Source organism: Protopterus annectens, chromosome 7.part0, assembly GCF_019279795.1.
Source record: "Protopterus annectens isolate FY-2018-M chromosome 7.part0, PAN1.0, whole genome shotgun sequence".
Taxonomy (NCBI): Eukaryota; Metazoa; Chordata; order Ceratodontiformes; family Protopteridae; genus Protopterus; species Protopterus annectens.
This window is the reverse complement of record NC_056739.1, coordinates 585,799,430-585,826,429: the sequence shown is the minus strand read 5'-3', so window position 1 is coordinate 585,826,429 and position 27,000 is coordinate 585,799,430. Positions and strand designations below refer to the sequence as shown.

General features: G+C 40.6%; 1 protein-coding gene across 1 annotated transcript in view; it reads left to right on the top strand.

The window, feature by feature from the left end:
- LOC122806610 (calpain-5-like) overlaps positions 1–27,000 on the top strand; it is a 660,704-nt gene that overhangs the window by 136,809 nt on the left and 496,895 nt on the right. Inside the window, exon 2 of the mRNA XM_044077176.1 lies at positions 25,605–25,814. Coding sequence (XP_043933111.1) covers positions 25,623–25,814 — 192 coding nt within the window. The 5' untranslated portion in view covers positions 25,605–25,622. The remainder of the gene's footprint in view (positions 1–25,604; positions 25,815–27,000) is intronic.

The following is a 27,000-nucleotide window of genomic DNA, read 5'->3' as shown; positions in this document are numbered from 1 at the left end:
CACAAAGCGCTTTGCTAAGATGTGTTATAGCATCTGCACGCTATAAAACCATTTAAAAAAATTCCACCCTTCCAGGGTAGCAATTAGTTCACCCCTAAGGACAATATAGTAGGATTCATGGTACTGGTTTTCACAGATATTTCATCTCTGGCTGCAGTCAGAACTGTAAGACACAATCTTTATGGCCCACCTAAACCAGGTCATTTAATTTCAGACTATTTTTCAAAGTTAGCTGGACTGAGATTAACCCCTTCTTTTCCAGTGTCCTCTGTTACAATGTATTCATTTAAACAGTTACAATATGTATTTCTTTTCTGTCCAGCAGGACCCACTGTTGGTATATTTTTTAACACAAGCAAGTTTACAAATAATGTTTTCAACATAAGCACCTGTATGAATCAGTTTGATATACAAATGACATAATTCTTTACAAAACTCCAGCTAGCTATGCTAGCATATGTTACACATGCACTGCCATACTCTCTCTGGCATAGATGGCACTACCTCACATTGTCACACCCCTAGTCAATCTCATACAGCAATGGGCTTGAAAGGACCCAGATGTGGTAAATCCGATACCCAGGAAGACAAATAGGATTTTAGCAGCTCCAAAGGACAGGAAACATTGCAGCAAAGGTCCACTGGTGGATGCGGTAGCTGTAGCATTGACCACTAAAAAGAAATTATCCAAGGAGAGTCCTTCTGTCTATCCCTCTGACAGGGAGTCAAGGGCCTTGGACAAGTTTGGGAAACTGATGTACTCATTTGCAATCTTTTATTTGGCTCATGTCATCAGATTTCAGACAGACTTGAGTAAGGAACCTTCCATGTCTCTTTCTGGGGTTTTGCCTGTGGATGTCCAAAAGACAGTGAACTCCCAACTCTCTACACTGCAGTCAACCTTTAACTCAGCCTTGCGACTGATTTCTAATCTGATGGCTCTGTCAAAGCTGCAGGCTCAGGGCTTGCAGTGAGATGCATCTTTGTGATTTCATGGAAGGCTTCAAGACATCCTTCATCAATGCCCTATATCATGGCTCCACACTTTTTTGGGCACAAAGTTAAAGACACATTGACAAGAAGCTAGCAGGATGGTAAGACTCTCTCAACAGTGCGGACTCTCTCAACAGTGGGCATCTGTTTTTCCACTACCCAAAGATCCTACTCTAGAAATCAGAGGGCTGGGGAAAAGATATGATTTCATAAGTAAGAGAGCTCTTAACAGGACTCTCCTTGTGATAGACTTCCTCATGGCAGAGGTGGGGGAAATTCTAACAGATGTCATCCGAGAGGCAGAGGTGGATTGCATAACTAGGGCTTTCACAGTCCCTTTACTGAAAGACAGTATCAGCATCCCTGAAGTATTGCCTGACTGCTGTACTGTGCAGGCAGTCGGGGACGCTCATCTCTGGACCTTCATACCTGGCAAAGCATAACAAAAAATGCATAGTTGCTAAAGATAATTTTCAGAGGCTACTTTGTCCCCTTTTCTCTTCCAGCCTTAAAAAAGAAAGTTGTTCCTGACATTTCACCCAATTATTTGGAACCAGCAGTAATAGAAATTTCCAAGCTGCTAGAAAAACACATCTAAATGTTCCCCCAGACCAGTTAGAATCCAGTGCCTACTCAAGGTTATTTATTTTATTTCTTTATTTCTTTATATTTGTTTATCAGGAAATTCCAGCTGGACACAGGTCCTTTTTCAGTGGGGGCCCAGGCAAGAAAGCTCCACAGAACAATAAATGAGCAGCAGAGTACATGAAGAACAACTGAATATACATACAATAGAAAATAATACATAATGCAGCAAACAGCTTTACATAGAATATGAAACATAGTAATGAACAGATATACCAATATCTAGCGAGAGGCTAGAAATAAAGTTAGGTTTTATATACAGATCATACTAAGCTCAAACAGATATGTTCTAAACTCATATACCTAAATCTTATATACAAATATTGCACTAAACTCATGCAGATATAAAGCAGAAGCTCCACATGAAGGTGGAACAAGCTAGAAGGGCTAATGTGATGGAAATGGAAGATAGAGAATAAGAGAGGAGACTGAGTGAGTAGTATACGTGGTAGTGAGAGGAAGCTAGTTGTAAGTCAGTTGGATATGTATTTGGAGTTGAGATGATGTGAGGTCATTAAGCATGCTATAACAGGTCTGAGAGAGTGAGTGAGGAGGGTAAAGGGTGAGCCAGAGCCTGCAGAGAAAGGAATGCAATGATCAGACGGTGTGAGGCAGGGTGGCTCGGGGAGGGAAGGGCAAGGGGAGGATTGGTGCATGGGTATAACCAGAGACTTTTTAAGTGAGTTTTTAGTGCAGTCTTGAAGTGATTGCAAGAAGGTAGTGTGGTTATAGAGGGGGGGAGATTGTTACATAATCTGTTTATGACACAGGAGAATAGTGCTTCTCCCACTGAGTTCTTGGATTTGGTCACTAGACGTAGATTGTTGCTGCTGGAGTGTAGTGGTCTAGTGGAACAGTAGAGCTGGAGAAGGTTTTGTACAGTTTTGGAGTGACTGACTGGCTCCAAAATGTGTTGGATAGAGTAGATAGGAAAACAAGAAGGATGTTTCATGCTCACCAAATGATTTATAAAACCAGTGCATACTAAGATTATATATTCCCTATTCTGAAGGAATGATGGGCCTCCTTAAAATTGATTATATGTATAGACCTGCAATCATGTGACTCCACCCATATCTGCTGACCTCACAAGACTCAAACATAGTGAAAGTTTTGAAACATGTCGAGAATAAATCTCAGATGACTTCTCTGCTTAATTTAGCAGAAGCATATCGGCGTCAGGCAGGAATGGAAATCAAACCAAAAGTGGATAAAAAATCAGGCAGCAACTGAATGTGCTAAAAAAACAAAAGAAAGAACATAAGCTGAAGGACAAGATGAGAAGACAAGAAATGTGGAAAATGCATAAATATAGTTGCAAGTATAGAAAACTTCTGGAAGAACCTCATGTTGATCAGGAACGAATGCAGGAATAGGTAAGGAGAGGTGAATTCAAACCAAGAGATGAAAGGTTAATATTGGCAGTCCAAGATAGTGGGCTACATATGCATTGGTTTACAAAGTCCATTGAACATGTGGGAGAAATTTAGGTTTTGTAAAACCGAATTGGAAACAGTTGCACACCTTGCTGCAGGTTGCAACATACTAATGGCAGAAGGACTGTATACTGAATGTGGCAAGATTGTTGTACTGGGGATTGTGTAATTATGGTACTGAAGTGGCTGAAAAACACTAGAAACATGAGCCACAAAGCATCATAGAAAATTATGGTTTATATCACATGGGACCACCCATTACCAATAGTTCAAAAGATAGCTGCTTGAAAACTGGATATAGTGGTTCAAGAAAAGAAGACAAGAGTAGCATTGATCATTGAAATCACCAGAGCCAGTGACTACAGTGTCTTGCAAACAGAGAAACACAAAGTCATAAAATATCAGGATCTCCAGGCAGAAACAAGAGCAATATGGAAGAAAGATACCGAGGCAGTTCCAATAGTAGTAGGAGCAACAGGTCTTATAAAAAAGAATCTACAATCGTATTTAGATATGTTACCAATCCATGTAACTCCGTACAAATTGCAGAAGGAGTCATTACTGGGCATATTGCAGGTGCTCCAAAGAGCAATTTTGGCTGATATCAGAGACTGAAACAATACTAATTTCATGAACTTTAATTGTACTTTGACTTAGGAATGGGGTCCATTCCCATCATGGTATTAGAAACCCAAAAGACTTGGAGAAATTAAAAAAAAAATAGTAAAAGTCTTTTGTATACTGGCTGGATGTTCAGGTTGACTACGCTGAGAATTCCCCATGTAATGAATACTGCAACATGGAAGAAAAGGACATCTATCATTATAGTAACATTTTACACAACTGTTCTTTATCATAGAGTTTAATTTGACAAGTTATGGTTGAGCATCCCTTAATGAATCCATGTTGTTTATCGTTGACGTGGACCATATTTGTTATCCTTTATAAGCAACTGGAGCACGCATCTTTCAAAGCATTTACAGATAACTGATGTTAGACTTATCGGATGGTAACTGCTCAAATCATTCTTATGTCCTCCTTTATATATGCTGTCTTCCACTCTTTGGATATCAACGATTTTCATAACATATTCTCTAAGACTGCAACAATACGAGAAGAGATAATACTAATCAGTTGAGCTGAGGTGCTTTTTAACCATGTTTAATGCATGCTGTACATCAATCATCTGTCATATCAAAATGGCAAGCAGCATTAGTAGCCAATTTATTTTGAAAATGTGTGCATCAATAAAATGCATTCAAAGCTTTTGCATTTTCTAATATAGATGACATTATTTTATCATTTATTAATAAAATAAAATATTGTACTACTCACTCAATGAAACTCAAAACTTTCTTGCCACATCGTACTCTTAAGCAGACTTCTGTTTAGCTCAGCATCATGAGTTTGGTAATCGGCATCAGCTATAAAATTGGAGAGATCTGTATCCCTTTTGGGTAGCCTTCCTTTTTTTGAACAGAATTTAAATCAAATTTGCTTAAATGGGTAAAGAAGGGTAACTGTTTGTGTGGTAGATAGATTCCATACAAGGATACCCGTTCCTTTTTTGCTTCTTGTTTAGAAGATCAACACAGCATTGGGTCCTGTCAGATCTGCTTTTGTTTACTCAGAAATAGACAAAAATCTTTACAATTGTTTCTAGAGAATAAGTGCCTTAAACACCTGGACCGTGAAACCATGGTTATTGAATCTCTTTAAGCAGACCTGACCCTCAGAGGGAAAAAGAAAAAGGTATTAAAAGAAGCATCTAAGGAATTCTGTACTTTACTCTCTAGTATGCAGTCTGCATCTAACTTCTCCAGTGGAGCACTTTCACAGTCTTCAGACCGTCGGTCCATTTGTACTGGTCCCTATAGCGTATCCCAATTGCATGTGTCTATGGTCTGGGATATAAGCACATCCATTCAAACCACACATCAAGTTTCAACCAAGATGGGAGAACCAAAGATCATAATCTCTGAGGGTAAGGGAGATATTCACCAGGTACTGGTGAGGGAGGACATTGCTGGATGTTTGATGGAGGTCAGGCCTTTGGATGCCCCTCCTAAGAACTTAAAGCTAGATGCTGCAAAAGATAAAACATTTGTCTCCTCATTCTATCCCTTCTACTCTGAAAACCTCTCAAAAAGACTAATATAATTTTTCCTAAGGCCTGTTTAAGGCAATCCAGTCTCTTTTTTATTTAGCCTTTGTTCACCTGGTTACTCCCTCTATTTTTTCAGGGGAGACCTAAGGTGTTTTTTTTACTAGCAGGAGAAATGTGGCCAGGGCATCAGGGAACTTCCACTACTCTTTTTGATGCCATGGAATCTTTTACATCCATCTGAACTACCACCAACTCAAGTAGATAGGGCCTAGGCTTAACAACTCTTCTGAAGGATGACATGCTTAAGAATGCAGCACCCCCTTATACTGTGCTGCAGTGTCAACAATCCATCTACCTGGTAGGGAATAGAACCCACAGTCTTTGTCATCCAAAGTGAGTGTGCTACCTATTGTGCCACTGTCACTGACTCTTTATAGTCTAAACTTCCAGTTTCTACATCAGTTAATGGAAAGCTATCTCTCTCTCTTACTCAGACAAAGAAGTTCTCTCTGAATTAGATTCTGAGGACCTGGACTACACTTGTCAGTTATGTATCCCCTAGTCCCTGAGAGTCTGGATTAGAAGATACTGTCTTTCCTCAGACTGCTACAATAAGGAAGTTTCCTTTCATGATACAATTTTGAAAAAATGAAGGAATATTATAAATAGGAAGGTAGGGAATTGTTAGGATCTCAGAAGAGATGCTACAAATTGGTGCATGTGGGGTCCCCTAAATCAGTAACCCCCGCACCAGTTTTAGATGCCTTGGATACCTGGCAGATTTTTAGGGTGTCTGACACACACAGATTCCTTTACAGAAACCCCGTCACAGACCCTGATATTATTTCTATGGCCGGAGACACAACTTCTAAAGACTTTTCTACTTGTAACCCTATCCCAAATGACAAAGACAGTTGCTCCTTTGATAGATTTGGAAAGAAGGTCTATACTCCACTTTGCCCGTTAGAGCTATTAGTTGCCAGACTGAAATATATCTTATTTATTTTTACTAACATGCAGCAATTCTTAGCTTCACTTCCTAACTCTAGCCCTAATCTTCCTGTTAGAAATGTTAAACTCTTCACAGGCCAGTCAGCATACTATAAAATGTGCTTAGATAATGGGCAAACTGTACATCAACACTGTGATTGGAGAACAAATGTTCTCCAGCAGGGTTTTAATATACAAGTAATGCCCGCTGACAAACGAGTCTGCTGCTTCATGGCAGCATATCAAGGTACTGTAGAGCTCAGATTGCAAAAAAAAAATCACAGCCACCGTTATTATACATTTAGCAAGCATAAAATGAAAACAAGAAAAAGAGAGATTGTGTGTGTGTGTGTGTGTGTGTGTGTGTGTGTGTGTGTGTGTGTGTGTGGTGTCTGAGAGAGAAAGCGAGAGTGGTCTTGTATGACTGAATGCATGTACGAAAGCAGAGGAGACTATGTGTACATGTATGTGTGTGAAAGCAGAAGAGACTGTGTTTGTATGTATGGGACAGCGAATGTGCTATGTAAAATTGTTGTTTTACTTGCTCATTTTTTTTAACCACTGTATTATTTTTTATATATGTTTGATGTAAAATGTTTCCTCCAACACCATTAGCATATACTACAGCAACTTTGAAACATTAGGTGGAGGAACTATTTTACATTAAAAATATATAAAAAAATAATATAGTACTTAAAAAATAAATAAGCAAATAAAAAACAACAATTTTACAGAGAGCCCATTCTTTAAGCACAGTAATGCTCTCCAGGGTGTGTGTTAATGTTAAAGGCCTTCCAGGGGTGTAGAGGCCCGATGCCGCATAATACCCCTGAGCAGGCATTAATTACACATTAGCACACACCCTGTCAGGCATTATTGCTTGCTTACAATGCAGTAAATAGTGTATCCAGAAATGTGGCTACTGGTACCGGTACTGTAATACATAGAAATGCATGGAGAAGATTATAGAATTTCCTTAATAATGTTTAAGTTCAGTTGCATAATGTCCACTCTTGACAGAGACATTTGTTTGCAATTCAGCAAAAGTATTAAAGAAACTGCATGAAAGGAGTAAGTTGAGGCAGGAAGGCACTTGACTCCTTGTGTTTCCTCTTAGATTTATTTATCTATTTATTATTTATTTGACATTTGTTGACTGGGTTAGTCCGATTATGCTAGTGCCCTTTTTCAGTGGAGGCCTGGGGAGAAAAGCTCTATAGTTAGACAAGACAATGCTTAATTTGATAATATACACTTATTCCAAAGGCAAGATAGGTAGGTACATATTACAAGGTTCAGAAACTGAAAAATAATTTTCAAATTCCATGGTTCTTTCCATGTACTGCAAGGTACACTTTACAAAACAGCAATAATTACTAGTTGTCTAGAGAAACACAGCATGTACAAGTGAGAGCACAGGGATGGTAGAAATGTGGCTAGTAGGACAGTAGTATACAACACAGATATTACTTCATCAGGGTAAGGGTAACAATAGTTACATGTTTTTAGTTACAAAGTTAGTCTAGAGAGCAAGGGGGAAGTATAATGCAGCTTATGAGAAGGTAATATGCAAGATAGGTGTTATTACAGCAGGAGAGAATGGACAGTAAGAGTAGTTCTATATTCAAACTGTATATAATGGCTATGGAGGGGTCTTGATAGTAAGGTACTATGAGAGGGGATTCAGGTAGGATGGTTGCAGAAGCATGTCCAGACATTGGTTAGAAAGTCTTTGAGAGAAGTTTTGAATTTGACTGAGTCACTTGTATCTCTTATTGTCTGGGGGAGTTTGCTCCAGGAGAGAGCAGGGGAGTAGCTGTATAGGTTTTGTCCAATTGTTCTTTTTAGTTTGTGAATAGCTAGCTAACTGATTTTGTTCAGAGCTTCTGAGAGTCCTATGGGGAGTGTATATTGAGACAAGTGAGGAGATTGCAGGGCAGAAGGAGGGCTTATATAGGATCGAATATATGATAAGACATTGTGAGAGAAGCAGCTGTTGGGGGAACTCCAACCAGTTTAATTTCTTGACAGAGAAAGTGGTGAGATTTATAGGTTTGGTTAGCAGAGAATCTAGCAAAGTTGTGGTAGGTCATTTCTAATTTGGTTAAGAGTAAAGTCTGCAGGCTGGTATAAAACTTGAGAGATATCAAAGGAATTCATCCTCCTCTGGTTCTTTTGTTTTGAAAGTTTTTTAAATCTTCCCATCAAAAGATGCCATACAAGAAGCAGCAGCAGCAAGAAAATTCAAAAGGGAAAGGAGCTGGATCCCAAGGATCCTCCTTTCAGAAGAAAACCCAGTGACTGCCTAGGCCTTCTTCCCCTCCTCCCTCTGACAGTTCTTCTTAAACTGTAGGCAATCTCTCCCACTGCCTTAATTTCCAGAAAAAGATCATTTCAGGTATCTTGGTTCTAAAAATAATCAAGGATGATTATAGACTTCAGTGGGCATTTCTTCCACCTCAATCAGGAATCCCTCATCTATCAAAAAAATTGTACCTGTTTCCTCAAGTTCTGTCAGATTTGCTGTTCCAGGTTATGAGATAACCAGTGTCTTCATCCCAAAGGGGCAAATTGTTATTCCAGAATGTTTCTGGTTCTTAGAAAAGTCATATGGAGATCAGTTTTGGACCTTTCAAAGTTGAACATCTTTCTTTTGGATTCAAAATTCAAGAAATTCCAAAATTTATAGACTTTTTACCCCTTTTGTTTCACAAGACTTCTCTAGTAACCTTGGACTTGAAAGATGCCTATTTGTACTTCCCAATCCACAAAATGCACAGATGTTTCCATGGATTGCACTTTCAGTTTACATCTATATAATATATGTGCGAGTGTGTATATGTTTGTGTGTGTGTGTGTGTGTGTGTGTGTGTGTGTGTGTGTGTATGTATATATATATATATGTATGTATATATATATATAAATATATATATATATATATATATATATATATATATATATATATATATATATATATATTTATATATATATATATATATATATATATATATATATATATATATATATATATATATATAGTCTTAGATACATATATTTATATAGATAATCCAGAGAGCAAGAGGTGGTAAAGTAACCATTAACTATCAGTTGCAATGTCCAAAACTAAGCACAAAAGCAGCACTATAGAATTTAGGCAGAAAACACCCTGAAGTTTGGAAGAGAAGGAGGGGAATAGCACACAACCTTGATAAGCAGCAATTAAAATGGCAGGCAAATTTATAGACATGGAAGATATGAGCACAGTTACAAAAATGACTAGAACTGGAAAAAAAATAAAATGGTTTGAAATGACCTAGAGTAGGAAATTAATTTTGGCAATGTATCCCATTCGCATTTCTGTGTTTGTTGCTTCACTTTAGTGTAAGGTCTACTGCATACCTAAAAAACATGCATATGTGCTTATATAATAGTGTGTTATATCTGGGACGTTGAAGTAAGTGAATTTTTGTTAAGAATATTTTTTTTAGTTGTGGTCTACGGCTTATACATGCACTGCATTTTTTTTAATTCACTGATGCAGTTTTGGAAGTATTGAAATCTGCACCATGCAGTTCTGTGGACTGCCTTTAACTTCTTTGGTCACCCTTAATTATAATGGCTGCCACAAAACCTATCAATGACAAAGTAACAATGTAAAGACACCACTACATTTTCCACCAACTTAACCAGTTTGAAGTGGTGTGCAACTGAAGATGCATTCATGTCACTTAAACAAATTCTTAGTGTAACGTTCATAATCCAGTACACCTCACAAAAATTATTTTATCAAAATTATTAAATACATCAGAGGTACTAAAGAAATATGTGAACTTCTAATTTAGCAAATAGCCATCATTTTATTTCAAAAGCAGTAATGAAGCAAATTAAAAAGGCTAACTTATTTTAAAAGGAAACAATGTGAAGAAATATATATATATATATATAATTGTAACGAACACAGAAATCAGTGGGTTTATGTTCTACAGTCATCCTACTGGACTAACTGCAGCACGTGTTTTCCTGATACAGTAGCCTGTCATTTACAAATACAAGTCCCATCTCTGATTAAAGCTAAAAAGTCCAATTAAAGATAGAAATTCATATACCTGAGATAAACAAGCAGAATCAATCCACTGCCATAGATAAAAGCAACAGTCTGAAAAGATGAAACTTTCTGACCCATTTTATTCTTCTCCATGTCATTCTGTGGGTGCTTTATGCCAATCAGGATGGGGCACCCTACTGAAATACTGAGACTACCTCTCAACTATCCCTGATTTTCACTCAGATTTTAGCTCTGTCTCTCCTAATCCCTGCTAAAATCGTTGATGTTTGGAGAAAAGGTAGTAAGTTGCATTTAAAAATAATGGGCCAGATTCACGAAGGCTTGCATGGAGTCTAAGAGTAGTGTAAGACATCAGACAGGCAGTACGTCTTCCGAGCAATTCAGCAATAGCCAGCAGGGGCGTGCATGAGAGCTCCTAAAACTACTCTTGCACGGACAGTGTTATGGTATGCAAATTACCTCATTTGCTGCTGAAATGTATGCAAATGAGGTAAATTTGTGATCCAGGAACCACTAACCTGTCCGTGGAAGAGCAGTGTTATTTGCGTTGGTAACGGAGTACCGTTCTGCAAATAGCTAAACGGAGCTATGACAGCTCCAAATAAAGGATGCATCCAGTTGAGGAAGCATGCCAATGGCCAAATATAAGGCCATTGGCATTTTTATAGGTTGAAAATTAATAAAAATTAATTTTTATTTTTTTTCCATGATCTCTAATGTTTAAGCATAGCGTAGCGCCACGCAAACGTGCGGCGCTTTAAAAACCAGAAAATAATTAAAAAATAGCCAAAAATAGGCATGTTTAATAAAAAGATTATTCTGCCATGCAGGTGAATGGCAGGCTGAAGACAACATGGCTACTGAGTAGTGGTTGCTAAGGGGGGAAGCTCAATTTGAGAGATGTAACCAAGCATTAGTAGGCAATCCTATGCAAATGAGGATAAGGATAGTGAATCCCAATTTTCCCTGGTATGTGAGCCATGTCCCTAGAGTGTAAGTGTAGGAGTAGGTGAGTAGTAGAATAGAAGATAGGTGACATCATGAGGGGGTATGTCTGAAAGACTGTAAGCTTATTGGAGCAGAGTGGCTTGTGTTTGCCATGAGTTGCTCAGGATTGCAAGAGGCATGTCTACAGTTGTCCTAGCTGAAACCCAGAAACTGAAGGTGTATGCCGTGGATATATCTGAAATTTCTTGCAAACGTGCTTACACCATGTGCATGCCTGTAAGCCTGTGTGCATGCGTGTGCACCCGTCTAAGCCTGAGTAAGCCTGTGTGTGCATGTTTGCACGGCACTGCCCCTTGTGGAAATAGAAAGGGAAAAGGAAGGAAAAGAAGTAGTAGGAGGTTAACCAAGGAGAACTAGCAGAGCTGCCAGGTGAAATATATATCACAATCAGCAGTAGATTAGATCAGCCCAGCCCAGCCCAGCACTTAAAACTCTGCAAACAACATTCCCCCATGTTTTTTCTTAAGAACACTGCAACACTGCAGTATACAAAGAGTGAAAACTTAAAAAGCTTAACTCAGACAAAAAAATGTTAGGGGCTGCCATTGCTATCATAAGCCAACATGTGCAAGATGCTGAGGGTGGTGCCATTGCGAATGCTGCTGAGCAACCCACAGTGAGGAGACAGAGAAGAGTGTACAGACCTAGGGTAACCTACCAGGGGCTACATGAGCTGGAGATAGTGGAGCACTATAGAGTGGACAGAGACCTCCTGTATCAAATTGTTGAGCTGTGCAGGCCATGCCTCACACACAGAACCAACAGAGGGGAACCCATCCCAGTGGAAACCCAGGTATGTGTTGGCCTAAGAATACTAGTAACTGGTACCTTCCAGAGACCAACTGGTGATATGATGGGGATTTCACAGGCATCAGCATCCAGGGTACTGCACCAGTTCCTGAATGCCATGTCAGCACATGTCGGTGACCATATATATTTCCCAAATTCCTGTGAGGCATTGGCCAGCAATATGCGTCTTTTCCAGCAAATAGCAGAATACCTTGAGGTAGTGGGTGCAATAGACTGCACGCACATACACATCAAAGCACCACCCAGTGAGCGGGGTAGGGCCTACATCAACCACAAGGGCTTCCCCTCCATTAACTGCCAGGTCATGTACAATGCCCAGGGCATAATACTGAATGTGTGTGCTAGCTGCCCTGGAAGCTACCACGATTCCCATATCTGGCATCTGACGCAGCTGTACCAGAGATTTGCCAGTGGGGACATCCCTGACGGTCACCTAGTGGGGGATGCAGAATATGGTCTGGAGCCGTGGCTGTTCACACCCATCAGAAATGCACACACACCTGAACAAGAACTCCATAATAAGGCACACGCACAAACATAAAATGTAATCGAGCGTGTGTTTGGGATGCTCAAGTCATGGTTCTGGTGCCTGGACACATCTGGTGAAGCCTTGCAGTACTCACCAACTACATGTACCCAAATTGTCATGGTATGTGCCATGCTACACAGTATGATCCTGCAAAAACAGCTGCAGCAAGAACAGCATGGGGCAGGGCCAAACAGCCCCCCACCATTGCCAAGGCCATCACAGGCAGAGCGTGACTTGGAGGAGGAACAACCTGAGCCTGCCCCAGTAGGCAGAAGGAGGCGTGGCCAGTATGCCTTGGCCTTGGCAAAGAGGCAACGCATAGCACATACACTAACTCAGTAGGAACCCTGGAAGTGATACCTCCCTCTGACTTGCACATAAAATAAAAGGGATGTCTAACTTGACACTACCTGTTTTCAGACTTGTATAGGGAGTGTACTATGTGCATCTGACATAGGCAGCCCTGCAGCACCATCTGATGCATGATTGCCATGTTTTAAGCAATATAAAGCAGTGATAAGCAGCTTTTACCACTATTTAGTTTATGTAAACAAAATTGCCCATGCTAACTAGCGTAACATCGGGCAACGTTGAGCAATGTTGGGCAAGGTCGGACAAAGTCGGGCAAAGTTGAGCAAAGTCAGGTAAACATGCTCATATTTGCTTTACTGTTCCTTAAGCAGTCTGGTCTGCCCAGCATGAAAATAAAAAGCAGTGACAGGGCTCGAACCCAGGATACTCTGCACTATAGTCACAGTACTGAACCACTAAGCCATGACAGCATTTCACTGGTACAGGCACAGCAGGACAATTGTACACTAATGCAAACACAAAGAAATGCTGTATCATGCCCCTAAAGAGGCATATGGATAAACTCCCCCACAGGCCTATGCAGACAGAGAACAGCAGGCCAGGCGGTGTGATGTGGGTTGGGTAGGCTATGAAGTCGCAATCTAATATATGTGACATTGGATGCTAAGATCTGTAGTACAGTAGTATGCCTCAAGCCAGTACGATAGGCAACAGTACAGACTGAAATGGTGTACCTTACATAGCAGAGCAGGCCTAGCAAATGTGTAAGTGTCAGGTGAACCCCTCATCCTATGTACACCCACAGTAACAATCAGGTGTGCCCCTAGGTAGAAATGTACAAAGAATAGCTGTCACCCCTGTATGTAGAAATGTTGATAAGTCTATGCAAAGTGTCTCATGGAAGCCCTGCAGACACAGCATGATCCCTGTTGATTTATGACACAAAGGTGAGCCCTGCAGTAAAAATACAACTTGATTTTCCACACACATATAGTATAAATGTCTATACAGGACATGCTCACACACTTAACAAACGTAGTGGATTTCAGTCAGCAACATACTGAAAGGTCATACTGGGCATGCTCACACACTTAGGCCATGTCTGAGTACAGCAGTGGGCCACACATATCTGGCAGTTGCATGTTTTACCCCAGGAACCTGTCACCATTCACCAATCCTGCCTTGTGCACACAGTTGTATGCAAACAGACACATATAATATATTGGAACCCTGTCATAATCAAACTATGTACCACAAGTACTTAAGTTGTTCACAGAAAGTGAAAAAGCAAAGAAGATCAATAAACCTGCAATCAGTATCATCAATAAACAATGTGCACTTCAAACATTATCCAATCCATGTTCTGGCAAAATAATCTGTGAAGGAGTCCATAGAGAACCATGACGCTTCCTTCCGCTATGTCATAAATAGCAATGTACAGTCGTATATGTCCTGAGTCAGTGCAAACTGTAAATGACTGACATTGCCAACATCCTGTCAGACAGGCTCATACATACATACATACCCCCCCCCTCACTGACAAAAGACCCCATCATCATACCTGGAGATTGTGAAAGCACAGATATCACATATAGAATGGGTAAACGGCTCCTTCCAAACCTGAAAACATGGCGTCTATGGGATTACATTGTTTCCCTAGCTGTGTCATAAGTGAACTCCAGAACAAACAGACCCTGCACCTGAACAGTCTGTTAAGCCTCACCCTCTGTACAGGATATGAAACTGTTGAATGGGTTACAGCAACGTTTAGCACACTCCACAAGTGTTCATGCACAACAGACCATGGGAACTATTGTCTTATAAGCCTATTAAGCCTTATCTGCAAATCCATGGTGTCCATCATGATGGATCTCATAAACAGAGGTATTGGGAGCCTACAAAACACCCAACCCTAGCTATATTGGTTTGTTCAGGGGCAGATCATGGTTCCCAAACCTGCTACACTGTTTTCAAAGCAGTCACCCAGCACATACAGCAATGAAATGATCTACACATGTCCCACATAGACCTTGTAAAGCCCGTTGCAAACATCCCAGACGCATGTCATATCCGCAATATAAACTGATGGATTGCCAAATGGGGCACAGATAGATCCCACAAGGTAAGAAATGTGGTCACCTGTTCAAGCTGGTAAGAACTGCTGTCCCCCATGGCTCAGTCATGAGTCCCCACCTGTCTGGTGTATGCTCTTCAGGTATACAGTCAAACGCACGAGGGCTATGTTTAGCAAAAGTTGTGGCTGACTGTGCAAATGTTGTCATACCCGATGTTTTGGACAACAGAGACATCCTTATAAAGGTTCACAGTCAGACAGATGTGGTGACAGGATTATGGCCCCGAGCTACAGTCATACAAATACCACATGGATGCCAACACCATAAATATGGAGTTGATATGGACACGTGGATAGTCATCTCCACTTCCAGAAACACGTTCACAAAGTAGTTAGAAATACATGATATGTGTTCCCACAAACTGCCAAAGTCTTTGCATGTAGGTCATAGGAGGTTCCCTGTGCCCATCAGTCATCAGACCTGTATGAGAGTACCACATCAGAGTTGCAATGCATCTGACTAGGCACCTTCAGCAGCTGAAAAGACCACTGAAGTACCTCAACAAGGGGATTATTGGCCTCAAACAGTTGCCCCATGCAACATGACTGAATTTAACTCAATATGTACTCTGTTGCATACTGTATACTCATGAGATCTCTGCCCAACAGACAGGTCCATGTCCAATGCAGAACTGATGTACATGCACTATCTATAGTAAACCCAAGCTCACTGTACCACATGCTCTTGGGATATCATCATCACAACATTAAATAAAACATAGCAAGAAAAAACAGAAGTTACTGGCAAAGACACAAAAACGTCCAGAAAGCAGTCTCTGTAATAAATAGAAAAAAGGACGTTGACAGCTGTAGATATCCAACAAGGCCTTTGTTGGATATCTACAGCTGTCAGCGTCCTTTTTTCTATTTATTAAATAAAACATGTTGGAGGGATACAGTACTACCTCACAGACGTCCCTTGATTTGGAACAGGCTCCCAACCAACAGTAGGCCAAGTCCCTCACTGACACTCTTCCAGAGGAGCCTTGATGAGTGTATGTGAAACTGAAGTGTCACACCAGGCAGCACTTAATCAGCTCTACTACACAGAGGCCTAGGGAACTAACACCATGGTTGGAGATAGCTGCACACTCTGGCCATACTAATATATGCCTTCAGGCAGACTATGTACCTACATATATATATATATATATATATATATATATATATATATGTGTGTGTGTGTGTAGGGGGAACACAGTATAATAAGGAAAAGATGGATGTGCACAGATGTGTGTAACAACTGGAAAGCCTGCAGAAATACCTCACAAGGAGCATTGGTGGCCTGACATACATGCCATACACAGACCATCTGTAAATGCTCCAGCTGTACTGTCTTGCATATTGCCTACTCAGAGGTGATCTCTGCATAACATACAAAGCTATGTCAAACACAGAGCTGTTGGACATGCCCCATGTAAAACACTCACAATCCCTCTGATCCTCGGACCCAAAACCCAGAGTGAAATACAGAAGGAAGGGCTGTATCCATTTACCTTATGGATACACACACCTCCAGGTCAGTGGCACAGCATGAGGCCTCGGAGACCATGCAAGTGCAAGTCACATTGGGCAAAGCTGCTTATCACATTGTAGGCTGCTACAGATCACCTACCATGTCTCAGGAACCTCACTCAGTATTCCTGAGAACAGTGGAAAATATAAAGGTGTGGCGACCCCTAACCAGGAAAAGCCGAAAGAGACAACAACAACCAAACAGCATTATATGAGGGAATTACAACTACCCAAACATTGACCGAGATAATTACTGGTGTACAACGTCCGTTGCCCAATGCTTCCTAGAGCATAATCATTCAAATGCCCTGGAACAGCTGGCCTCCATGGCTACTAGAGGTTACAATGTACTGGACTGGAACATCACCAACATGTGGTACCAGTGTTCCAAAACAGAGATAAACCCCTTGCTGGTAATATCAGATCATAAAGTAATCACAGTGGACATCCACATCCAACCCCCCACCCCCCAGTCAAGGAAACCACTGTGAAGACATTTTCAAAAGCAAGCTGCACACTTCTCAAGACCAAAGTGGAAAGTTGTGTAAATGCATACTCCTCTAGTATCATAAAGTAGTTAGGTAGGGGTTTGAATCCTGCATTTGGAGAGGAGCAACCTTTGTGGAGACTACTAAAACACCTTAAAAGTGGTATACTTATTTTTGTCAAGTCTGATGATGTCACCATCCTACAAATATACCTGTGGAAAAGAAAACTCCCAGTAATGTGTATAGCTCGTCGTGTTAATGCGTACTCCTCTAGTATCATAAAGTAGTTAGGTAGGGGTTTGAATCCTGCACTTGGTGAGTGTGTGTGTGTGTGCTCTATGTGTGTGACACTGTTGGTCAATGTGTTGTGGGTTTTGATTTTACTACTGTATGACATATCACTATGACAACAGTATGTGCATTGCACATGGCAGGTAGCTGTGTGGCAAATACATATATGTACATGTGACCTCAATTATTTCATAGGTGGGAACCCTGCTATCTCCATGAACACAACTGTTATCTTTGCCAGTGTGTGCTGCCGCTTTCCAGACCTTAGGTTACATCTGTATGCTTGTGACAAGCCCAGCCACTGCAGTGATCCCTGGCCTAGGTCATCCGTGTCACACACACACATTACGGTTTATATTGAATAGTGTGAGTGAGGGTTTATGCCTGAGGTATATTTCAGACCTGTTCAAATGCAGCAAAGTCTGTCAATGATGGCTATTCATTATAGGTGTACAACAACCTTTGTGGATATGCAAACAGACCCCTTATTGCTTATGTGATCCACCAAGGGATTTCAAAATACCTTTGGAAATGTGATTACTAAAGGAGAGATGATGTAACACTTGGCTGTATGTACACATTGGTACCTATTCAACATGTTGGGGGCTACTACTTATGTGGAACTGTGGGGATACTATGTTTTGTAAAAGTGGATGCATTGAGCCTGAGGCCATGGCTTTGACATCAGGCATCTGTCTCACTATATATGACTATGTCTCTCTCTCTCTCTCTATATATATATATATATATATATATATATATATATATATATACACACACACATACATATACACATCCATTGGTGTACCTATACATATAGGCACATATGCAGTCCACCTTTCATGGTGGGAATATCAATTATGCAAAGGATGTGAGGTATACAGTAATTTAATGATATTGCACAATCTTGTGAGAAATGCATTGAAGGTGTTCTCAACCCATGTAGCTTTAGCAGGCCTCACTGGCTGCAACATTGCAAACCTAACAAATCACACCCACAGTGTTTACCACCGCATGCCATATACCAGCACTGTATGCTGTCTTGCTTGCCACACACTACAACCTACATACAAATATGCACATAACAACCTTCACCAACATGTATATGTCCACCCTTTACATACAGTTGCAGTATGTCCCTTGCTCTATGCACATGTACAGATGTTAATATATCTGACACATATATATCTCTCCGTATGTGTGTGCCATAAACACACAAGGTCCACACTGTTGTAAGTCCCTGGACCTCACGGCTGACCTGTTGGGCCTTGCTGCAACATGAACAGCTGTCACATGTGAGCACACAGTAATATTAGAGGGTGTGTATATAGCTACAAATGCTAGATTAGCATACTAGCCTGGTACAGCAGTTGCCAATGCTAAGCTACACGTTAATATGACTATTATGCATGTGTTACTCTGTCACATCCATGTTTATATAGCTGTTTGCACTACTCCCCCAAACAGCCATTGTCCACACTGCAGTACAGAGCACAGATAACATGGATCAGATGTTTGACATTTAATGCTGAGCTACATCTGTCACAGTTATGTCCCCCTGCACACAGCTACACACTGATTTGTCCATGGCAGTAGTTATGCTGGACATCTGTGCATAGATACGTACTGCTGCCACATATGGATGTTTCAAAGTATGTAGAGTACTCTTCAAAAACATCTACTACATTCCAGTAAATACATATCTGTTACATACCTTTCCTTTGTATGTGTTGGTATTATTAATTTCCGTGTTCCTTTTGCTTTTGAGTTTGCTTTTGCTGTTAATGTCTCTCTCTCTCTCTCTCTCTCACTCTCAGTGTCTGCAATGGAGTGATTGCATATGTGGGCAGCAAGTACAGCTTGCTTTTATAGGTATCTGCACATGTGCATGTGATCTCTGCACCAATTGGTGGCCACCATTTGGTAATTGCATGCAGCCTGCTGTGTGGTAATTGCAGTACTCACTGTCATAGCAACCCAATGCTATAAATTGCTAAGTCAGGTAGGTGTAGCCCTTTCAGCTTTCCAAAGTGGGGCTCATACTTGTTTGCTGTGTTTACCATTGTTTAAGTCAGAAGGTTGGTATAGTTCTTGTATCTGAAGCTAGGGGTGTAGCCAGTGATTTAAATGTTGTACTTGGACCTGAATGTTGCCACTTCCAGTACACACTTGTCAGTGTAGAATTGTTCTCACCCCTGCAAATGCTAACACAAGATACATGGGAGTATGTAGTTTTTTTTCTACTTATACAATTAACTGCCATACAAAAGTAGTTATTGAGGTGTATTCTTTTGGCGCATGAACTGTTTGTGAACTGCTATACTGTGAATATTAATGTACTCACTTCTGAACAGTTTGTGCTTTTTTAGTGTTGACATTAGCACAGGCTGATCATGAAAACTGGACAATTCCAGTACTGAGTATGCCTACCTACATCCTTGGTAGACCCTGAACACACAGGTATATTGTACATTTGGGTAGGGATGCAGATGTACAGAGAGCATTATGTATTATTGTGTGAATGCTATCTTGCTGGACTTAAAGGGTTGCTGTGTACCTGTTAGTTTATTAAGACAAGCAGTCTGTCTGCATAGCTCCCAACTGTGGACCTATCCAGATTGTAGCCAGATGTTAGCCTGTTCTTCTTTGTCTGTGCAACACACAGGTCTTTTCAGCACTGGTACAATGGCATTTTTACAGTCAGTTGCTACCAGTACATGGCTACATCCTTTGGTATTTCAGTGTTGTACTCCTACATAAATGTATGCTTGTGGAACTCCTTCCAAAGCTATTTGCACAGTGTGTAACAGCAGAAAAGCTGATATGCCTGTGTTTTTCTGCCTCTGCCAGGCCTCTGAAACACTCAGGTACATATTTGAACAGAGTCAGGGAAAGGTAGGTAAAAGTGAGGTACACCTTCAAAATAATAGAGACAGAAAGTGGAGACTTCGAGAGAACCAGTGCATATGGATTACTACACCTTTTCTGAAGTACAAGCAGTGTCTAACTCTTACTTATTGTCATTATTCATTAAATGTAATTCCCTACCTTTCTGCCTAACGTCAGTACTTTTCAGAGGGATTCCGAGGGACACAGCTAAAATTTGTTTCAAAATCAGGGACATCCCTGAAAAATTAGTCACAGTTGGGAAGTATGGCCTCTGCCCAAATCAGATATGCCAGTGTTTGTCCTGCTATGATACTGTGTGGGGGGTGTAAAGTGCTGATGTAACATTATTTCCTGCTAGAATGGCTGGTTCTCTTATCACCGTCATGTAATGCAATTCCACGACAACTGCTGGTAAAGTTCCACAGAACAAGTTTTGTGTTATGGCATTCCTATTTTTCCTTTATATTCACTCATTCTTATGCATGATATATTTATTTCAGCACCAACTTGTTGCATGTCTACTGTGGCTTAGCGGTACTTCATGCAGTCTAGTGTGTCCAAGGACCGGGGTTTGAGACTAACAGAGGTGTTTTATTTTGCTGTTGAGCAGAACAAGGACCCTGACATACAGAGTGACTAAGGCACTTTTAAGCAGTTGTAAGTGGGTTTGCGCGATGCTTAGTGATGCTTAGCTAAGCGCACAGAAGCGCACACTCGTGCAAACCTGCTAACTACTGCTTAATAGTACTTATTCCCGCTAACCCCCATGCTCATTTCTTTGAAAGAAAAGAAAATGGGGAGATAGGAAAGTGGTGAAAAAGGGGCACAAAGAGGGAAAGACAGTAGGGAAAACAGCTTGGGATGTGCAGACGGGTGTGGGGAAGGTCCATAGCTGCCCATTTCTTTAACAGCAACAGCTATGCATATACAATAAATTTGGAGGGAAATATGAAACCTTCCACCCCTGAGAAAGGGGTGAGGACAACAAATAATGTCATACTGCCAATTAAATATCAGTTTCTGTGTCCAGCGGACATGTGTGCAAAATGGGCAGCAATGTATGGGGCGTAATTTTTTTTTTGGGAGCAGATTGCCCTTTTTTTTTCAGGTGAGAGTGGAATGTGGGGTAGGGGAAGTAGGTATATTTGAGGAGGTAGGTTGGGGAGGTAAAAGACAAGACAAACAAGATGCATACAGGGGCGGAATATGACATGTGTTGGGTGAACACCATTGATGGGGAAGGATGTTTGGAAATCTCAAGCTCATCAGCCCACAGATGGCAACAGTGGAACTGAGATCCCCACCCATGGGCAGTCACCACAGCACCTGTGGCTGTGCTGGGGGCTGCGTAAGAGGGGCAGGCTTACCCTTGAGTCATGCCACTCGTGCCTTAAGCTGGCGTAGAGGATCAGCGACAGAATGCTCAATCTCCCTACGCACCACAGCCCGGACCATTCAGAGGGTGATAGGTGGCCCTCCTCTGCCCACGCTTCCACGGGGGGGGGGCGAGCCCCATCCCCTGCAGTGCTTCCACCCGAAGGTGGCACAGGGCCAATGGAGGAGGAGGTGCCAGGTGCCATTGCCAGCTGAGGTGGGACAGGTGGGTCCGCTGTGACCGGCCTTCCCATACTTTCTATGTTTAGGAGGATTTGATGAAAATGTGGGTTAGTAACAGTCAACAGCATTCCCAATTAGTTATAACAGCATGCAGAAGTATTCCCATTAACCCAACACACCAGAGTTCCAACAGTTGAACAGCAAGCATGACACATGCATATATAGAACAACAGTGGACATTATAACAGCATGCAGGTTTAATTGATGGCAACATGCCACCAATATTGTGGTATTTGAACAGGGCACATGCATCAAAATAAATGCAAATATTGATAAACCAATAGGACATATGTCCCAACAAATGTTTTGAGATTAGACATACCCATTGAGGTGTGGAATTGCATTTTGTATGCACATACAGTAGGGTGGAAAACAATAGCTCCATTAACAACTTATATATCCTTCTAGTTTACACTACATTCCTATTAACTGCAGTTATATGTCCCCTACATGTATTATTACACTATCCAATTGTCCTTAAATTGGGAAATGGGTTTTGATAGACCTTTACATACATGGGCTGTATCTGACATACAAACTGTCCAGGATGCAGATGTTACTGCTACATATTTTGTGAGTTGCTCAGACACACTACTGCTGAGATGGTACACTGACAGCTCTACTTTCCTATACTTATCTAGATATGTTTAGGTGAAATTATCAGTTATATGTTAACAGCTCCCTACATTTCTGCCAGCACAATTACATTTCTGGGGAACACAATACCAGGCTACTCATGTGCCAGATTAACCTGTACATGCTGGGCATGAACCAACAGTTGAGGACTGTAAATATGCTTAAAAGCTACTGGCACTCCCTTCATCCACTTTATATGGGCCTACCCAACTGTGTGTTAACAGCGTTTAATACAACACTTCTATTTCTATAATGCAAGAGTACAACAACATATCAAAGAAAATGACACAGACGCACTCCAGGAATTATACCTTTATTAAAGACTTATAACACTTTTCTAGAGGCTCTCTCATTTATTTTATATAACAGTACTTGCAGAATAATTATTAGAAAATTATTATACCTTTATTTATTGTGTTAAAACACTTTTTCAGGCTCTCTCATTTATTTTACATAACAGTACAAGCTGGATAATTACTAACCTGCCTTGTGGTGCAGCCTTAGCAGCCTATCTGCATAGGCTTGCTGATTCGTAGCATGGACACCTGCAGCTGAGAAGTCAATGAAGCGATATTGAGACATACCTATCCATAGTATAGACTAGAATAGCAATTCTTACATACTTAATTCCATTGCTACTTACTCAGTAGTGGGGCATTTTCCATCTCACGGGCCTCCTGGATCCACTGGTCCAGTTGACTCGCCTTGTGTCTCTTCAGGTGTGCGTGGTGGTGTCTGACCTGCTCACCAGTCCAAGGGACACCTGTGGCACTGGTGAGTTCATAAGCTAGACGGTCCCAGGCTTCCACTTTGTATTGGGTGCCCTGGTACTGGCCCCGCAGGAGTCTATCCTCATGATTATGGACAAGGAGCCAAACCATTACTTTTGACTCCTCAATGCCCCAACATTGCGCTCGAAAACGAGAGCCCTCTCCAGCACCGGCCATTGCTGCCTGCAGATGGGAGCTACAACCAGTTATGGCAAGTATTCCTGCCTATTGAACTTAAATATGCATCATTTCCTGCACTTCTTTGTGACTGGCCAGTTTTGAAAAATCTCAGCCGAAGCACACCTGCTTAGTAATGGGTAAACTTCCATTGATATGTATGTGTGTGTTGAAAGTGCATGCTTATGAAAAGCTGTCATGGCTTAGTGATTCAGTACTGTGATTATGGTGCACAGTATCCTGGGTTCGAGGCCTATCATTGCTTTTTATTTTACTACTGGCCAGACCGGCTAGGAGGTGTGGCTGTGTTTAGCCGACTTTGCTCAACTTTATCCAACATTGCTCTACGTTACTCTACGTTGCCTGACGTTGCGCTAGTTAGTGCGGTGCGCAGCTATGCGCAAACATGTTCTGTTTGTGCTAGTTTGCGCGATGCACAGCTCCACGCAAAGCTATTGCACTAGTTAAAGCAGTGCTAAGCTATTAGCAATTATACTTAAATATGCTTTATACTGGTAAACTTTGCTTAGCAGTGCTTCACATTGCTTAAGATACGTTACTTATGCATTCATCAGTACGCATGACCATTTCACCTTCTTATATATCTATATATATATATATATATATATATATATATTTGTTCACTACTACATAGGCCATTTCAATGCTTTTTACTAAAATTTAAATGATAAATGTCAGGAATTATTTTTATATACAGCTTTCCAACAGAAAATAGAAAGGGGAGTGGTGGGACTCGAATCGGGAATGCCTCCTCTTTGTGTGAAGTCTCTACCACTACGCTATTGCTATTTTGCTTAATTTGCATATAAGTTTCTTATTATTCTCTTTGATGTCTAAACTGCTAACTGTAGCTAAGCAATGGGCAAACCCGTGCAGATACGGGCAGCTATATCAGGAATAATAAAAAAAAAAAAAAATAAAAGTTTTACATTTTACAATTGTACAGGGGTTTAGAGTGTGGGGGAGTGTAGTGTTGGGTATGTACACATTTGAGCGGACTCGCTCATGTCAGTTGACATTTCCCAATTGAGAGACTTGCAGGGGTGTGGATTTTTGGACTGCTCGGCAGTCCGACACACCCCCTGCACTCGTGCATGCTCCATGTTAGCCTTGGAGTTGAGGCAGTGCGCTCTCATTAATATGCATGGCGTGCTGCCATCTTATTCTTAGACCGGCGTTTCCGTGTAAGACTCATTTAGTCTTACACAGAGGATTCGTGAATCCTGGGGAGTTACAATAATTAGAGTTATAGACTTCTCTTACTTCAGAAATGTGCATTAATTAACATTCTGTTATTCTGTCAATGTGTCAGGATAATAGTACTAAAATGTTAAGTGTCCCTGATTATTTTGGGATTTGTCTGTGATTCTGTTGAGGTTTCTCCTTCATTGTCTGACAGCTTTGTCGACTAGCAGTGCCAAGTCTAGACATGCCAAAAAAAAAAACTGAAAATGCAGAAGGGGGGGGGGGGTCAAGTCTCCCTGCACCTGGATGCGGAGAGCAAGCCCACCCCATTCACAGAACTTGAATACACTAACTCTGATATCACTGTACCTTGGAGCAACAGAATTACTCTAAGACATGACAATCTCATGCTCTAAATTTTCAACCATTCAGTTTCTAAATTACAGAATTCGCATTCCAAATTCTGACATTTCAAACAATTACCTTCAGAATGGTCATTCAGTGTTGGGGAAAAAGTGCCATCTAGAGTGCAAAAAAAAAAAACATACAACCCCCCTCCCCCCAAAAAATGCTTTGCATGTAGACACCCCTCAAGTCTATGACTATGACTTAAAAATAATTTGCACCCCCCCCCCCCTTGCAGTAGCAACCAGGCAAATTAACTGTTTCATATAAATCTAACACTGATAAAATTAATTACTTTTCTGCTGTGAAAACAAAGGGGAAACGGTGGGAATATTAACTGTGTAAAATGCATGTCACTGAAGCAGATGGAATTAAATGTAGCTTGTGTGCTACTGCAAGGTGAATCTGTTCAGATGACAAACCTGCTAGGTACGGGAGGTGAAAGTTGGCTGTCTGCACTTGCACTTTGGACCTAATTCACCACTAGTACCACAGGTAGAATTTTATGCTGATATTGTGAAGAGGCACTAGTGTAATCCTCCCTAAGTTATAAACTTTGATTTTGTTTTCTTTCCTTCAGGGTCTTTGGTTAAATTGTATGCAACTAACTGTACCGCAGACAAAAATGCGAGAAAGAGTGGAATATTACAAGAACCAGAATTATTCGAAGTTGAAGAAATCTTGCATAAAACAGCAAGTCCTGTTTGAAGATCCTCTTTTCCCAGCATCATTGGCCTCTCTTTACTACCGGAGAACTCCCCCAGGCACTATAGAGTGGAAGCGACCAAAGGTATATGACATTCATGTGGTTTACAGTTACGTAGCCTTATGTGGTGTTTTTATCAGAACCAGTAAATTGTTATGAACATTGAGGTGGAAGCAACTTTTATCCTTGCTGTACTTTGACATCAGCACAATATGGCTTACATGATATATTATTTTAAGGGGGACCATTCTGTCCAGCACAGGGACACCAAAAGTCACAGGTTCATAAACACAGATTAAATGAAATGGGTACAGTGAGCCATGTGTAAGTACTAGATGCAAACAGTGAGCTGTGTTTACATCAGTAGTCTTTGGATGGATAACTAGTAATTAATTATTTTAGTATATTTTCTGCACCTTCGTTTTATTATGTTATATTATACATTTTAATATATATATATATATATATATATATATATATATATATATATATATATTTTTTTTTTTACACTTACTTACTTGTAGGTATACCTCTCAACCTCTTAGAGCATGAAATCTGGACAAAGCCACAAATAATGGGAGGACAAGGGCCCAAAATAGGAACACTCTTTAAATATTGCTGTTACAAAGTTGATAGAATAACAGGTTTTGCATTAGCATGAATTTTCTGAAGGATATGAAGTCTCAAATCAAATGTCTGCCATTATTGTCTGACTTCAGTCCTCAATGATTTGCCATCAAACTACAATTTTATGAGACACGAACCAAAAATGTCAGACAAAAATCTAGACATTCTGCGGAAAGTTTGACAGTTGAGAGCTATGCTTGTAGGTATGTGACCTGAACCATATAGGCTCTTTTTTACTGTGTGTTACATAAGAAGTGAAATGTAAATGACTGTGTATATAGTTTATCATAGTTATAAATGCAAATAATTGTTTGTTCATTGTTTTTGTTAAAAAATAAAAAAAAAACATTTTTGAGAAAAAAAAGCAGTGAAATGTAAATCAAATGTGCAACATAAAAATCAAATGTGCAACATAAAAGTCATGTAGGACTGGATCGACATAACGCGCACAGCAGAAACACTGCAAAAAATTAGGTTTACTGTATGGACCACTGCAGCATATGCTACAATCGATAAATTCAGTTTGGAAAACAAGTATCCAGCACACTGCAGTCTAAGGATTGGTCAAAATCAGCAAACGGATGACCTTGCAGTCAGACTTATGTAAGTATACTTAAGCAAGCACAAGATGCTTCTTTAGTAA